Source organism: Larus michahellis, chromosome 8 (assembly GCF_964199755.1).
Source record: "Larus michahellis chromosome 8, bLarMic1.1, whole genome shotgun sequence".
Taxonomy (NCBI): Eukaryota; Metazoa; Chordata; class Aves; order Charadriiformes; family Laridae; genus Larus; species Larus michahellis.
The window spans coordinates 46,207,500-46,222,466 of record NC_133903.1 but is presented as its reverse complement, the minus strand read 5'-3'; the positions used below and the strand labels follow the sequence as shown (position 1 = coordinate 46,222,466).

At 56.8% G+C, this 14,967-nt stretch overlaps 2 protein-coding genes and 7 non-coding genes across 9 annotated transcripts; 3 read left to right on the top strand and 6 right to left on the bottom strand.

Moving 5' to 3' along the window:
• The first annotated feature begins 162 nt into the window (after positions 1-162).
• BEST4 (bestrophin 4) lies at positions 163-4,140 on the top strand. Its single transcript, XM_074597703.1, has 9 exons — positions 163-314; positions 606-700; positions 1,223-1,456; positions 1,765-1,919; positions 2,012-2,089; positions 2,434-2,586; positions 2,877-2,957; positions 3,267-3,421; positions 3,723-4,140. The coding sequence occupies exons 1-9, from the start codon at positions 163-165 to the stop codon at positions 4,138-4,140; spliced, it is 1,521 nt and encodes a 506-aa protein (XP_074453804.1).
• Positions 4,141-6,630: 2,490 nt separating this feature from the next.
• On the bottom strand, positions 6,631-6,760 carry LOC141748113 (small nucleolar RNA SNORA35). Its single transcript, XR_012588922.1, has one exon. It is a non-coding gene; the product is annotated as a small nucleolar RNA SNORA35 (small nucleolar RNA).
• A 568-nt stretch (positions 6,761-7,328) lies between these two features.
• On the bottom strand, positions 7,329-12,665 carry RPS8 (ribosomal protein S8). Its single transcript, XM_074598419.1, has 6 exons — positions 12,305-12,665; positions 11,306-11,412; positions 10,818-10,917; positions 9,278-9,453; positions 8,222-8,351; positions 7,329-7,492 (listed from the first exon to the last, which is right to left on the bottom strand). Exons 1-6 carry the CDS (start codon positions 12,306-12,308, stop codon positions 7,383-7,385), a joined length of 627 nt encoding a protein of 208 aa, XP_074454520.1. The 5' UTR covers positions 12,309-12,665; the 3' UTR covers positions 7,329-7,382.
• Positions 7,707-7,778, bottom strand: LOC141748100 (small nucleolar RNA SNORD38). Its single transcript, XR_012588910.1, has one exon. It is a non-coding gene; the product is annotated as a small nucleolar RNA SNORD38 (small nucleolar RNA).
• Positions 8,944-9,016, bottom strand: LOC141748099 (small nucleolar RNA SNORD38). The gene has a single exon (XR_012588909.1). It is a non-coding gene; the product is annotated as a small nucleolar RNA SNORD38 (small nucleolar RNA).
• LOC141748101 (small nucleolar RNA SNORD46) lies at positions 11,009-11,112 on the bottom strand. Its single transcript, XR_012588911.1, has one exon. It is a non-coding gene; the product is annotated as a small nucleolar RNA SNORD46 (small nucleolar RNA).
• LOC141748098 (small nucleolar RNA SNORD55/SNORD39) lies at positions 11,494-11,578 on the bottom strand. Its single transcript, XR_012588908.1, has one exon. It is a non-coding gene; the product is annotated as a small nucleolar RNA SNORD55/SNORD39 (small nucleolar RNA).
• Positions 12,666-12,909: 244 nt separating the features above from the next.
• On the top strand, positions 12,910-13,024 carry LOC141748117 (U5 spliceosomal RNA). Its single transcript, XR_012588926.1, has one exon. It is a non-coding gene; the product is annotated as a U5 spliceosomal RNA (small nuclear RNA).
• A 1,550-nt stretch (positions 13,025-14,574) lies between these two features.
• Positions 14,575-14,689, top strand: LOC141748118 (U5 spliceosomal RNA). The gene has a single exon (XR_012588927.1). It is a non-coding gene; the product is annotated as a U5 spliceosomal RNA (small nuclear RNA).
• Positions 14,690-14,967: the final 278 nt, after the last annotated feature.

Genomic DNA, 14,967 nt, shown 5'->3' with positions numbered 1-14,967 from the left:
GCATGGGCGATCCTGCTGATGGGCCCTAGTGCGTGGTGTGGGAGCGAGTGCGTGTCCCCAGGTCCTGCAGCCTGGACGGTGGTGGGAAGCCCAGTTCTCCCCAGTTTAGCCAGCAGCCAGTGAGAGAAGGATTTTTCCGCCAAGGTGCAGAGCTGAGCCGCAATGACCATCTCCTACACGCTGAAAGTCGCCAACTCCCGTTTCGGGGGTTTCTCCAAGCTGCTGTTCCGCTGGAAAGGCAGCATCTACAAGCTGCTGTACAAGGAGTTCATCGTCTTCATGGTGCTGTACGCCGTGCTTAGCCTTGTCTACCGGTGAGCAGGGTCTGGTTGTGTCCCTCCCTGGGGACCCACTGGGACGTGCAGAGATGCCCCTTTGGTCATGGACTGGGGTCCACGGGAGGGGAGAAGCCATGGGGACTCCTCCAGGGAGGGTGGGAGTGGGCAGAGGAGGGTAAGGAGAAGGGGAATCAGGCTATGGCTTTCTGTGGAGGTCCAAGGCAGTGCCCCAGCCACCATTTGCCCTTGACCCTGCTGCTTGTCCCCGACGCCTCTCCTGTCCCTGACCCTGCTGTGTGTCCCTGACCCACTGTGTTTCGGCTGCAGGCGGCTGCTGACCGAGGAGCAGAAGCGCATCTATACCAAGGTGGCTCAATACTGCAACCGCTCCACGGACCTCATCCCCATGTCGTTCGTCTTAGGTATGGTCCATCCCCAGATCCGTGGGTCCCCTGCTGCCCCTGGCACTGGTGGCTTGAGGATGCCCCCACTGCCCATCCTGACCCCATGCCAAAACATCCCTTGGACACCATCGGATGAGGGATGGGGGAGCCCAGGACCCCAGGAACGGCACTTGGCTGCCGGAGCCACCAAACATGGTTCCCTTGCCCTGGGGATGCCAGGGAGATTTCCTGAGACTGTGATTTCCCCTGGACCACTCCGCACCCTCCTCCCCATGCCCAGGAAAGGGGCACCTTACCTACAAGACATGGCTGTCCTGCCCTCTGCCACCCGCACCCAGGGCAGGGAAGAGCTGGGGACATCCCCACCTCCATCCCTGGGGAGGGCAGCTGAAAGGGAAGCACAACATGTGCTTTATCTCCCGTCCACAGAGAAATCTGTCACCCTTGGAAACATGGCATCTCTCCTGGCATGGGCTCGTCCCCGCCTCAACCCCCGACCTGGTCACACCGAGCCCCCCCACATGCTATCTCTCGGTGCAGGTTTTTACGTCACCCTGATTGTGAACCGGTGGTGGGCCCAGTACACCAGCATCCCCCTGCCCGACCAGCTCATGTGCGTCATCTCCAGCAACGTCCACGGAAAAGATGAGAAGGGCCGGATCCTGCGGCGCACCCTCATCCGCTACGCCAACCTGTCGTCGGTCCTCATCCTGCGCTCCGTCAGCACCAGGGTGCTCAAGCGCTTCCCCACCATGGACCACGTGGTGGAAGCGGGTGAGGAGCTAAACCCTGGTGGTGGTGATGGCTTGCAATGTGGGGCGAGAGCTGGGGGACACAGATGTGTCCCTGTCACCAGATGTGCTGGGAGCTGGGGATCCTTGCAAGCATCCCTGCCCCAAACTGCCCCGCACACAGGGTGGCATCTTGGCACGTATGTTCACCCCCAGAGTCCCGCGTCCCGTTTGCCCACAGCTTGTCTCCAGGGGATGTAGTTTCACCTGGAAAACCCTGTGTTCCCACCCCAAAAGGAGTCTCCCCCCTTAATATGGGGGCCGTGGCACTGAGCCTCTGCCCCTCCGCAGGCTTCATGACGCAGGACGAGCGCAAGAAGTTCGAGAGCCTCCACTCCGACTTCAACAAGTACTGGATCCCCTGCGTCTGGTTCACCAACCTGGCGGCCCAGGCCAGGCGGGATGGCCGCATCCGTGATGACGTGGCCCTCCGCCTGCTCATGGATGTGAGTTGGCTCTGGGTGCGCAGGGGGACCAGGCTTCTGCGGGGGGGACTCGCTTGATACCTGGGTCACCCGTCCTTGTCCTCCCTGCCCAGGAGCTGAATCTCTACCGGGCCAAGTGCAGCATGTTGTTCCATTACGACTGGATCAGCATCCCTCTGGTGTACACGCAGGTGGGTACCCACCCTGGGCTCCCCGAACCCACATCCCAGCTCCTTCCACCCACAGTGGCAGAGGAGCCCCACAGTCTCCTCCCTGCACCCTGATGGGGAACAATTTACCTCCCTTCCTAAAAGCACTTTACTCCTCTGTTGAACCTGGTGCCGGATCCGGCACGGCGGTGGGTTCATAGCCCTGCAGGGATGTGCAGAAGCCCGGGGAGTGGGGCAGCGGGGTTTAGCCTTAAGCCCACGAGAGCATCAGTGACCTGCTGAGCTTCTCGCATCCTCGCTGCTCCTGTGCCGAGGGTCCCCCTCGGCTCCCACCCTCGCCACGGGCTGACCCGCACTCCCGGCAGGTGGTCACCATCGCCGTCTACTCCTTCTTCACTTTCTGCCTCATCGGGCGGCAGTTCCTGGAGCCGCTGGAGCCGGGGCAGGAGGGGGACCTGGACATGTACATCCCCCTCCCCACCCTCCTTCAGTTCTTCTTCTACGCTGGCTGGCTGAAGGTGAGATTTGGCCATGCAGACGGGCTTTGCTTTATGGGCTAAGGGTGGCCAGGTGGCCCTGAGCACCCCCCTGGGCTGCGGGGGTGCCTGGCCCAGGGCATGGCACCAGCTACGTCACAACTGGCTGCCGCTGGGGATGTCCTCTGAGCCCAGCCCTCACACTGGGGCACCATGGAGCTCCAAGTCTGCACATTTCACGTGCCCCATGAGTGGACTGAGGGATGGAGAGTCCTGTGGGAATGTGCTCCTGTCCCTGCTCCCCTGTCTCTCCTGGCCCCCTCCCTCCCCAGGTTGCAGAGCAGATCATTAACCCTTTCGGAGAAGATGATGATGACTTTGAGACCAACAAGCTGATAGACAGGAACCTGCAGGTGAGTCCTGCCCCAGGCTGCCTTTGTTGGGGGCTGCTGCAATCAGTGCACAGGGACATCCCCGTCCCCTGGCAGTGGGACCTGTGGCCTGCCGCCCCCCAGCCCTGCTCCTGGCCACGCAGGTCCTGGTCCAAAATAGATTCCCACTCAAGGAAGCAGGGCTGCACCTTGTCCCTCCATCCCTATCCCTCCACATGTCTGCTCCCCATGGCAGGGTCAGCAACCCCCCAAGGGACACTCAGCAGCCCGGCAGCTCAGCCCCTCACCTCTGAGAAAGCCACCCCTGTCCCCTGTCTTCGCTGTGCTCAGGTGTCCCTGCTCTCCGTGGATGACATGTACCAGAACCTGCCCCCGGCCGTGAAGGACAAATACTGGAACGAGTCCACGGCTCAGCCCCCCTACACCACGGCCACCGCTGCTGAGACCTTGAAGCCCTCCTTCCTGGGCTCCACCTTCGACATGCGGTGAGTGCACAGCACCCACCTGGGGCTGGGGAAAAAGAGGGTGAGCGCTTCAGGGTCCCCCCCATCCCCCCCTGGGCCCAGTTACAGCGAGCAAACAGCAAATCCCCTGCCGGGAGCACGTTGCTCATTCCCTGTGAGCTTTGGGGTTGCACTGGGCGATGGATGAGCTGCTGGGGCAGGGATGTGGCTTCCCGGAGCCGCTCCCTGCTTGGAAACACACTGGGATGGAGGCGGTGAGGGGCGCTGGGCATCCCTGTGGAGGATGGCAGCCTGTCCCCATCATCCCGCCGTGCTCCCCCAGCATGTGCGAGGACGCGGAGCAGAGCCAGCCGGCGGAGGCCTCTCCCAGTGTGCCGCGCATCCAGACGCCCCTGCTCAGCCGATTCTTCGCCGCCGCATCCCCCGCCATCAGCATCAAAAACTTCGGCTGGGGCAGCCGAGGTCATCCCCACCTGCGGCATCCCCGGCTGGATGGCGGTTTCCCGTCCCCTCACCCCAACCGTTCCGAGGACCCCGAGTCAGTGGCCTGCATCGAGGAGGAGGGGACAGAGGATGAGGAGAGCGGGGCCAGCAAGCCCCCCATGCCTGGTGGTTGCCTGGGGGGGACCCGGCCACCAGAGGCCTCCGAAATGCAGAGGAAGGAGCTACCGCTGATCCAGGTGAAGGCACCGTCCAGCGACAGCATCGGGGCTGACCGTCCGGAGGCCTGGGAGCCCTGAGGCTGCCCCAAAACTCACCTTTTCCTGGGGGCAGAATAGCTGCCCCCAACCCAAGGCACTGCCACCGCCAGCCATGATGCTCCCTGTCCCCAGCCACCTCCCCTTGAACCCCCCTATCCAGAAGCAGGACATTGCCAGGTCTTTCACCACCCAGCCCCAAGCCAAGATGTGTCCCCATGTTGACGGGAAGATCCCGGTGGGTTTGGGATTGGGCAGACAGCCTCCAACACTAGCTGTTAGCCCCAAAATGGCAGGATTCAGCCCATCTCTGTGATGGTGCCACTGACTTGCAGCTGGCCGGGTTCACTCCCTGCTCCCATGGCCCAATGCAGGGGACAGGGACAGTCCAGACCCCAAGCAAGGGACAGGACCAGGGCATTAGTCTTGCAGAAAACCAACACCGTGATGGAGATGTCCTCTCGATATTAATAAAGCAATTGCCAGCCTTGGCTTTGAGGTTCTTTGTCGGTGCAAATCACCCCCAGAAGTAAGACAGCAGGGACATCATGTTTATCCAAAAAGCAGGTGAATTTGGATTTTGTCAATGAGTGGCCACGTTCTCCTGAGGCAAAAAGGGCACAGGCCCACGGACTGACACCGGTGACAGTTGTGGGGTATTAGACCAAGTGATACAGCCAGAAAAAAAAAAAAAAAAAACAAAACCAAAAGAAAGATGCTTTCAGCACCTGTAGAACGATTCCTGCACTCAAAAAAGTGTGTTTCCCCTGAGAATATCAACAGAGCTGTTAAAAAATTCCCTTTCCTGCAAGCCTCCCTTTCCCAAAGCCACCTTTCCTACAAAGCTCCCATTTCCTCCTAGCAAGGCCGCCCCGCTCCTTCTCCGCTACCCTCCGGGCCACTGCTGGACCTGTTAAAGTGTAACCACGAGGTCATTTTTCTGGGTTGGAGCATTTCCCGTGAAAATACCCCGAAGTTAATACTGCGTGGAGCTGAGAGTCATGCAACAGCAAGGAGCAGCACTCGGGGTGACGCGTGACCTCACTGGGGCTACGCTGCCGGCTGCTCATCGTATGAAAAGTAGCTCTTTTTTTTTTTAAATTCAGCCCTCTCGTCTATCTGTAGAAGCGGGCAAGGTCCTCGGACCAGGCTTTGGCACCTCCTAAAATTAGCCAGACTGAAGCTGTGCTTAACCCCAGCCCCTGCCCATCTCTTCCGTGCTCAGTGAGGGCAGTTTTGCCTCCTCCCGGACGGGCAAATCCCTGCGCACGTCCACGGGGCTGTGCCAAGGCCAGGCCAGAAACAACACATCCTGCAGCTAAACCGAGGTCCCACAGCCTGTGCCACCGTGGGAGCCAGGTGCCACCCTCCTGTTCCCATGTCACACCTACAGCGTGGCTGCGGTGGGCGATAGGTGCCACTTTCGTTCCCACGGGCTGTTGCCCTTGGCTGCTGTGTTTTTCACAGCAGTAACTTCATCAAGCAGCGTGCACTGATGAATTAGCCATAACCCTGCTCATCAGGGGCCAGGTTTACAGCTCCTGCCTCTGACACCAAGTTGGCACTTGCCCTGTCACTTGCTCAGTTTCTCCATCCGTACAAAGTCCCCCAGAAACACCCTGAATCCTGTTTGCACTCTCGGAGGACGAGGGGAAAGAAGAAACGCACTCAGAGGAAGCAGCCGTGACGCATCCCTCCCAAGTGCCCTTTATCACCTCCACCCCACCTCTGGAAAGCAGGTGTTGCTGGAGAGCAGGGAAAGTTTACCCCGGATCGCTATGGAGAAGGAATGTGCTTGTGCAAACGTCCCGCCCAGCCCAGGTCCCACTGCCAGGGACTCCAGAAGTGGCACCCGGCTGGCCACAGCTCCGTTGGCAGACGCGGGCTGGGAAGCAGTGCCAATGCATGCCCACCATAGCACAACCTCACGGCCACCCAGGTAACAGGTATCATCTTCTGATGCGGTTGGGGTGTCCCTTCCGTGGCAGACCCATCCTTGGCTCCCTGCCAACCACCCAGGGCACCGGAGCCCGCTAGCACCTCCTGCTGCCACCCTCGGCAGCCAGTGCACAGCATCACAAGGAGAACATGGTCCGCATTAGGACACTAGAGACATGGGTCTCACCACAGCTCTGCTCGGGGCAAGATGATGACAATCTCCTCCAGTTCAGAGCTGAAGACTGTGAAGCTGGGGCTGCAGGTACTTTGCCTCGCACCTGAGAATTCCTATGAATAAACGAGGCTTTTGTAAAAATAATGCACAGGGTGAAATGTGCAATGTCCACTTGGCAGGTATGAGATGTGCAAGTCCGGGTCCCCCACAGCCCTGGGACCAGCCCTTAGATGGCCTCCTAACTTCACCCTAATACCTGCACAAAGCATTTGGCAACCAGATGCAGAGATCCACCATGCTGGCTTTCTTTAAAGACAGCAGCCCCAAGGAATAACATCTCATGCCCCAAAACATCCAGAACAGCTTTTGTTCTTCACAGCTTTCCAATCCCACCACAAGTGACAGGGCAGAAAGCTGGAGTTTGTACCCAGCTTTCGAAAGGGACAGACCACGACGAGAGCCTGCCCCTTCTGCTAGAAGGAATTTCTCTCGCACTGGAATGATACCAAGGAGGCCAGGGAAAGACCAGCTGGTCAACGACCAGTGCAGCCATGTTTGGTTAGAAGATACCAGATCCTGAAGGCAATCATACAGCCGGGCAGGAAACGCCATGCAACGGCAGAAGGGGCTGCTGGCCTGAACTGGAGGACGCGTTATCTGGAAAGGAGAGCAGGAGGCACCAGCTGCTGAGGCTGGAGGTGTAGACCCCTGTCTCACCCAAACTCACTCCAAGACCCCAAACACAGCTCGTGCAGACCTGAGGCACCACAGGAAAAGGGGGAACATGCCCAGCCAGACCCCGGCAGCTTCCTGAAAGCGAGAAATCTTAACGGGAGTGGACATTCGCACCTTCCTCCTGCTCACAGGTTTCCAGTACTGGAAATCCTCCACTTGAGCCGAGTCCGACAACTCTTTTCCACACCCACTTGGTCCACTAAGTCGCTGTCCTAGAGCCCAGGGAGATGTTTTAGTTGAGAGCGTGCAGGGTCAGAGCTTGCCTGAAGTCACCAAAGTGCTCAGGGATTCCAGGAAAAATCCTTTTTCCTTCACATTTCACAGGCAGGAGGAGCTACACAAGCCCCCTCCATCACGCACACACAAATGAGCACACAACCCCTTTAGTGTAGTAGACTCTGGGTTTTATTCGTGCTCTCAGCAGAATAGTTTTTATTCATTTGCCTTTTCTGGCCTTGATCTTCCTCAAGTAGAACTCTAATTCCTTGCCTTCCAACACGTAGCCATCGGCTCGGCCACACTGTCCAGGTCTGGAGGCAATGCAGGCTGCAAGGAGAAGTCATCCAGTTAAAGAAGTTTAATAATTCACCACCCCAGTATATACACAAAGTGAAATAAACACTGCAGGCAAGTCTCTGCAAAAGTACAGAGGAGCAAGTTACCAGTAACAGACACACCACTTTACGTACTGGTTTCACTACTGCCCCCTAAGGCACCACGCTCTTGAACCTGCTCTGCTGGACTGAGTCCCTAATGAAGTCCTCTTCAGATCTCCAAACTGTCATCGCTCAAATTCAGTAGCAGAACTGGACAAAGGTCTCATCACCAGAAGACTTCAGAACACTGAACTATATCCCAGAACTCGAAACTGGTCAAAGCTGTCACACGTTGGTAGGACATTTTTCTGATGCACAGTGCAGCCCATGGCTCTTTACTCATTTTTTAAATCTTGAGCCCCATTATCTTTCTCAAAGGCCAACCAGGAATGATCAACTCCAGAAGCCTGGCTGGGCCACATACCAATTCAAGCTCCAGAAATAGATCTCCCCTTCCTGCCTGAAGTGGGGTAACTCCAGGGAAGATAAAAGTAGTTAACATTTAAAACCCAGAAGATACTCACGCAGGTATGGAGAACACCCCATCGCTTTCACCCCGCTTTATCACAGCGAGTAGAACTTTAAATGATCCCAAGACCAAGATAAGATCTGCTCTGGCATCCCTGTTTGTGCCCTGACTCCCTTATCCCCACCCACATGAATGCTGCCAGGGACTCACCAAGTAGCTTTCCTTGCTGGAACTGTTCCTCAAGAATACTCGCTATCTTGGCATTCTTCTTTCGCTCATCATATTTTTTCTGGATCTTCTTTGAACGCTTCTTGTTCAAGATTTCCTCCTCTTCGGGAGTCTAAAAACAAGACCATAAGCGAAGATAAGGTTAAGCATATGGCCACCTTCTGCTAGCACAGGTGGTCTCCACTAACACCAAGGAGATGCTTGTATTCTCAGCGCTGTACTACTATGTTTCCCAAGTCATACCTTCCAGAGGTAGAAATACTTCAACCTCACAGAACCGGGAGCTGTTTCACTTTTGAGGTCAAGAAATGCAGTGTGTTGCTAACTAGAGTCACTGCTGACAACAAAGCACGGTGCCCTAGGGAAGTGCGCTCTCAGACAAATGAAACTGCAAAGGTTTCCTCCTTGAATTAATCCTCCTCCAAAGAAGTGACCACTCTATCTCTCCAGACATAATGAGGGCACTCGGGTGCGGTGCAGTCCTGGCAGACAGGTCACAAGCTCTCCCTGCGCTTCTGAACTGCACAGTGCTCAGCCAGAAGTGCTCTGTTTTTAATGCAGGGGAACAACCTTAAGCTGAGTGCTACATGGAGAGACTTAAATACTTTCTAGCAGTCTGGGGTTTGGATCTTAAAATTAAAAGCAATCCACGAGGTTCCCATCAAAGCAATCATTTCCCAGCACAGGGACCTGACCTGCAAAGTCTTCCTCAGCATCATAATATGTCATCGCTCTCCCTTCAGTAGCAGAACTGGACAACGGTATCATCATTAGAAGACCAAAGAGATCGACAGGCAGGTCCTTGTGCACAAACAGGTGCAATGGCTCAGAGCGCTCCGTAGTACTGAACACTCCATTAACAGAGCCAGATTCATCCCGGGAGCTGACAGGAACGCAGCCCAGATAACCAACGTTATCACTGATGGGTACTCAACCCTCTTCTGGCAGGCAACGCCCACTCCTGACGGCTGACTGCCTCCAGCAGGGCAGACTCTACTCCACAAGGAGTCAAAATGACAATGACAATCCCAGACATACCAGTTTGGCGCCCTTCTTGCGTCCAAGGGGCAGGGCATAGTGGGCTTCGTACCACTGCCGGTACGGGGTGCTGTCAATGAGAACGATGCAATTCTTCACCAGGGTCTTTGTCCGCACCAGTTCATTGTTGGAAGCATTGTAGACAACATCGATGATTCTGGTCTTGCGAGTGCAGCCTTTCAAAAGAAGAGTATGAATTCAAACCTACAGGGATCAGACAACTGAGAACACAGTCCACAGCATTTCACCCATACCCTCAGATCACCTCACGCTCATCTCCCCATCAAACGTCCTCCAGCTTCCCTGGCACTGAGTTAAATTTAACTAAGAGATGCATCTATTTTTCATCAGTCCAACTTTCCGTTGCTAGGACAGAAGCCTGCACCTAGAAACCGACTGACTCCAGGTGAAAAACTGGCATTTGTGGCCTTGCTGGAACTCATTTCAAGTAAGACTAAGCAATGCTAAAAAATAAATTTCTGGATTGGAAGATACCTCAGCAGATACCAACTAACATTGCACACAGGGCTTAATACCACATGTACTTCCTAGAGTTACTGAATTAAGCTGTGTTGAACGGGATTGCTCTGCAACACATACTATAAACCATTCTCATAGGATGAGGGTTTATGAGTAAGTTGAGAGGGGGAGCTGGTGTTTTCACCTTTTGAAACCCACCTGAAGCATTCAGTCTCAGCTACCAGATTTGACTGTTTAGCAGTCGCCCACCCTGGTGACACAGCCTGCCATATATGCAAAGGCCAGGCACAAGATGTTCTGCAAGGTACGCTCCAGTCCCTTCCCTTCTGTAATACTGCCTATGAACGACAGCACTTACCACAGCATGGACAACGCTCTGTGATCACTGAGGAGAAAGGACGTCCCTTCTCCCTCACACCGCGCTGGCCACTGAAACACCACTTTACTAACTGCTGGCTCTTCCATCACGCTGAGTAACACTGAACAGGCCCGGGCTCGAGTTATATGGTTTCCAGCTTGCAATTCAGAGAAAACCCACCTTGCTCAGGGGAAACACTACAGACTCCTGCTTCTGTGCTTCCTGCTTTTGCTTAGCAAAGCAGGAGTATGAAGTGAACTGCACATGTTAGGATTTTGCTGAGGTGGCCTGGCCCCAGGACAAACACCTTTCGCTCATGTGCAGGACTGCCTAAATTTTAGGTCCATCAGTGAACAGAAACTGCATTTATGAAGAACCACCCATATTTAGGGTTTTTTTTCCCTTCTGCGATTCTCCCCCAGTAAAGAAGATAATGTGAGCATGTCACTCAGTGTAACTATGACACTCCAATCACTGTGAACTTAGCAGACACTCAAGTCTCCTAAGGCCACATAAGGTCAAAGTTCTCATCACTATGCATGCTGCTTCAGACCCAGCGCTGCAACCTCCACAATGTTCAAATCCAGACTACAAATCCACGCTTGCATCATCATCCCGCTACTTTGTAGCAGTACTGGGGACCAGCACAGCTACAGAAGACTTTTCCCTTCCAACAACGCATCAGGCTTAGGATGTACTTACATTCCGATCCCCAGGAGAAGTTGCCAACATCCAACCGAAGGGCACGGTACTTCTTATTTCCACCACGAACCCTCACTGTATGAATTCGGCGTGGGCCAATCTACGGTCAGAAACAAACACCAGGGTGTTGTTGGTGCTGGAATGCTGTACAGCTCACGCAGGAGCCCAGTCAAGTCCTAACCTCAAAGGCAATGTGGTCAGTGTAACTATGACAAGCCCCAGCATCGGCAGATGCGGTAAGTGACCAAAACGGTCTGTTGCATCTACCTAAGGTGAAAGTTTCATCACTCCAATTGCCTCTTATTATAAATATAGCAGTATCACTGCTTTCCAAAGGCAGAGGGGAAAGTACCACCTTTTAAAGATGCAGTAACAGATATTTAACCACTCACAAAATATTTAACAACATATCTAAACCTCTACCAGCACACAACCAGCAACCCGAGTATGAAAACACAACTACTGACCACCTTCTGCAAATCACCCACCTTCGTGTTGGCAGGAGGTCGCCCCAACTCATACTTCCTCTTCTTGTGGTAGGGCTTCCTCTTGCCCCCAGTCTTGCGACGCTTATGCCAGTTGTCCCTGGAGATACCTGAATGGAGAGCAGCGCGGTCAGAGGATGGCAGACAGAGGATAGCATTGGAGCCCACCTGGCCATGGCAGGGCACGGTTCTGAGTCCTCAGCTCTCCAAGGTTGGTATCCGCACAGTGCACTCAGCCTTATGCAGCAGTCAGAGAAGCTTCATCATTGATACTCAGATCCGCCTCCACCCCTCCATCAGGGCTGCACAAAGCAGACAGACTCCCTCCACCGTGCCTGACAGGTATCCCCTTTGGGAAGCAGCCTCCCAACCTACCTCATGTACTGGGCATCCTATGGGAAGTGCCCCATCCCAATCTGCTACACAGCACCCTATAGGAGACACCCTGCATTATCCTCTGGGTCTGGTAGATCATCTGTAAGAAGGAACCCTCGTCCCACCTGTCTGCTGGGCCCCTGAGAGACACCCCAACATAAACCACCTTCTCCTGACCAGCCTGCTGGGTCCCCCATAAGGACCATGTCCCCATCACGCCCCATCTCCTGTTTCCCCAACGAACCCCCACCAACCAGCTGGAGTACAGGGCCAACCCACACCCCTCCGAAAGCCGTCCCACCTCATGCGCGGGGTTCCCTGCAGGAAACGCTCCCTCCACAGCCCCCGACCACTACGGCCCCAGCGCGGCCGACAGCGAGCCCAGCGCCGGGGGCCTGCGGCGAGGCGAGGCCAGGCCGCCCGCCCCCCCACACCCGTCGCCATGTTGGGCCTAGGCACCCTCCCCCCCATCAGCAGCTCGGTGCCGTCGCGGCCGCCCCCAGTAGCGGGCGGCGCGGGCTGGCGGCACCCTCGGCAGCCCCGCGGTGAGGGGCCGGGGCGGGCAGCGGCGGCGCGGCGGGCAGATGGCGGCGGATGGCGGCCGGGCCCGACTCTGTCCCCACTCACCCATGGTGCGGCACCGGCGGAAAGAGGAGGGGGCGGGGCCTCACGGGGCGGTTTGGCGGGGCGAGCTCTCGCGAGGCCCTGACGTCACCGCGCCGCCGGCGCCGTGCGCGCGCCGTTGCCAGGCGACGCCGCGGGGCTGAGGGGAAGCGGCGGGCGATGGCGGCGGCGGGGCTGCTCTGCCGGGGCACCGGCGGCCCCGGGACGGAGGGAGCGCGGGGAGCACTGTCGGGGTTTGTCTGCCGCAGGGAGGCACCTCACCAACGGCTCCGGGCTGGGCTTGGGGCCCGGCACCCCACGGCAGGACCGGACGGGCGCCCCCCCACAGCACTACGGCCGTGCTCGGCGCTGCCGGTGCGTCATTAGCATACGGCTAGTTAGTATGCGGAATTATTTGCATACCCAGGATGCACCGCGGACCGGTGGCGCGGCCCCGGTAGTGCTGGCCGCCGCCGCCGCCGCCCCGCGGGGCACCTCGGATCCGGGCCGTGCCCGTGCCCGGGCCGTGCCCATGTGCAGCGACGGGGGGCCGGCGGTGGCGGCGGGGGTCGCCGTGTTCCAGGGGGGGACAACGGGAAGAGGGGCTGTGTGCTGGCGCCCGTTAGCGTATACTCTGGTTTCTCTTCAGATCGTATAAATCTTTCGCCTTTTACTAAAGATTTCCGTGGAGAGGAACAGGCACGAGTGTCGATGAATTTTTTAAGGCTCCATTTCGGTGGAGCTACCCCTTTTCTGGTGAAAAACAGACAGATTTATAGGCTGTAGATGTTCAGTGCTGGTTTTACAGGGGGATCTGTGGCCAAGCGGGTGGGTGGATGATCCCAAGAAATAGGGAGAGAACGCAGCAGACAGGGCAGCTGGCCTTTATTAATTATTTTTTCTCTAAATTATTAAAACTGGTTTTATCTTAACTCACGAGTTTCTCACCTTTACCCTTACGCTGCCGCAGGGGGGGACGAGCGGCGGTGCTCTCCCGGGGCTGGCTGGGAGAGAGTTGATTTTCTTCCCAGTGGCTGCTGCATTTCGGGCTCAGTGTGAGAGTAACGCTGATAACACGTGCTGTTCCGCGACAGTTACGTTAATCCAGGCCTTTTCCAGAAGCTGAAGGGGAGCACAGATTTGACGAGCTGCCCAAAGGGATATTCTGTACCACATGATGTCACGCTCAGCATATGAAGCTGGAGAAGAAGGAGGAAAGGAGGGATGTTTGGAGTAATGGCGTTGGTCTTCCCAAGTCACTGTCCTGGAGGCCTGCTTTCCCAGAGATGGCTGGACATCCACCTGCCAGTGGGAAGCAGGGAATGAATTCAGCTCAGGGGCATGGAGCACCTCTGCTATGAGGACAGGCTGAGAGAGCGGGGGTTGTTCAGCCTGGAGAAGAGACACCTTATAGCCCCTTCCAGTACCTAAAGGGGGCTACAGGAAAGATGGGGAGGGACTCTTTATCAGCGAGTGGAGGCATAGGATGAGGGGTAACAGTTTCAAATTGAAAGAGGGTAGATTTAGATTAGATATCAGGAAGAAATTCTTTACTGTGAGGGTGGTGAGACACTGGAACAGGTTGCCCAGGGAAGCTGTGGATGCCCCATCCCTGGAAGTGTCCAAGGCCAGGCTGGACGGGGCTTCGAGCAGCCTGGTCTAGTGGGAGGTGTCCCTGCCCAGGGCAGGGCGGTTGGAACTGGATGATCTTTAAGGTCCCTTCCAACCCGAACCATTCCATGAATTCCTTGTTTTGCTCTCCTTGTGCGTGGCTTTTGCTTTCCTTACTAAACTGCCTTTGTCTTAACCCACGAGTTCTCCTCATTTTTCCTGATTCTTTCCCCATCCTGCTGGTGGCGGGGGGGTGGGGGGAGTGGGAGGGAGGAGCGACCGAGGGGCTGCGCGGCCCTGGTCACCGGCGGGGGCTGAACCAGTACAGGGAGCCACAAGCCACGTTCGGGCTGGGGGAACCGGGGCCGGGCACGGGACCGCCTGCAGTAGCGCTGACCCTGAACGGCCGGCCCTTCCACCCCTGCCCCGCCTCGTTAGCATGTGTTCATTAGCATTCGGCTGATTTGCATACCCAGGGAGCACCGCGGCCGCCCCGCACCGCCCCGGCCCCGCCGGTGTCCGCTGCCGCGGCCGCTCCGAGCCGTCCGGGTCGGCGGGGCCGGTCCGCCCCGGGGCCGGGCCGGGCCGGGGGCTGCGGGGCCGGGGGCGGGGGGGGGGCTCCTTCGCCCTGAGCTATGGGGCGCGGGGCAGGCGGGCGGTGTGGCGGGGGGAAAGATGGTGGCATACTCTGGTTTCTCTTCAGATCGTATAAATCTTTCGCCTTTTACTAAAGATTTCCGTGGAGAGGAACAGGCACGAGTGTCGATGAATTTTTTGAGGCTTCACTTCGCTGAAGCTACCCCTTTCTTGGTCAAAAATCAGATAAATTAAAGGATGTCGCTATTTATTGCGCGTGTCTCCTATTTCGCGCTGGTGCTTCTAGTCCCTCCTCGCCTGTGACCCCCGTCCGTACCTCTGGACCCCCCGTCCGAGCCCCACCTCCGTTCTGCCCAATCGGCCGTCGCGCAGCGGTGCCGAACTACAGTTCCCGGTATGCCCTTCGCCCCCGGAGGGCCTCTCCCTCCTGCTGGGAGCGCTCTCCGGAGCACGCCGGGAGCTGTAGGAGTCCGCGCGCG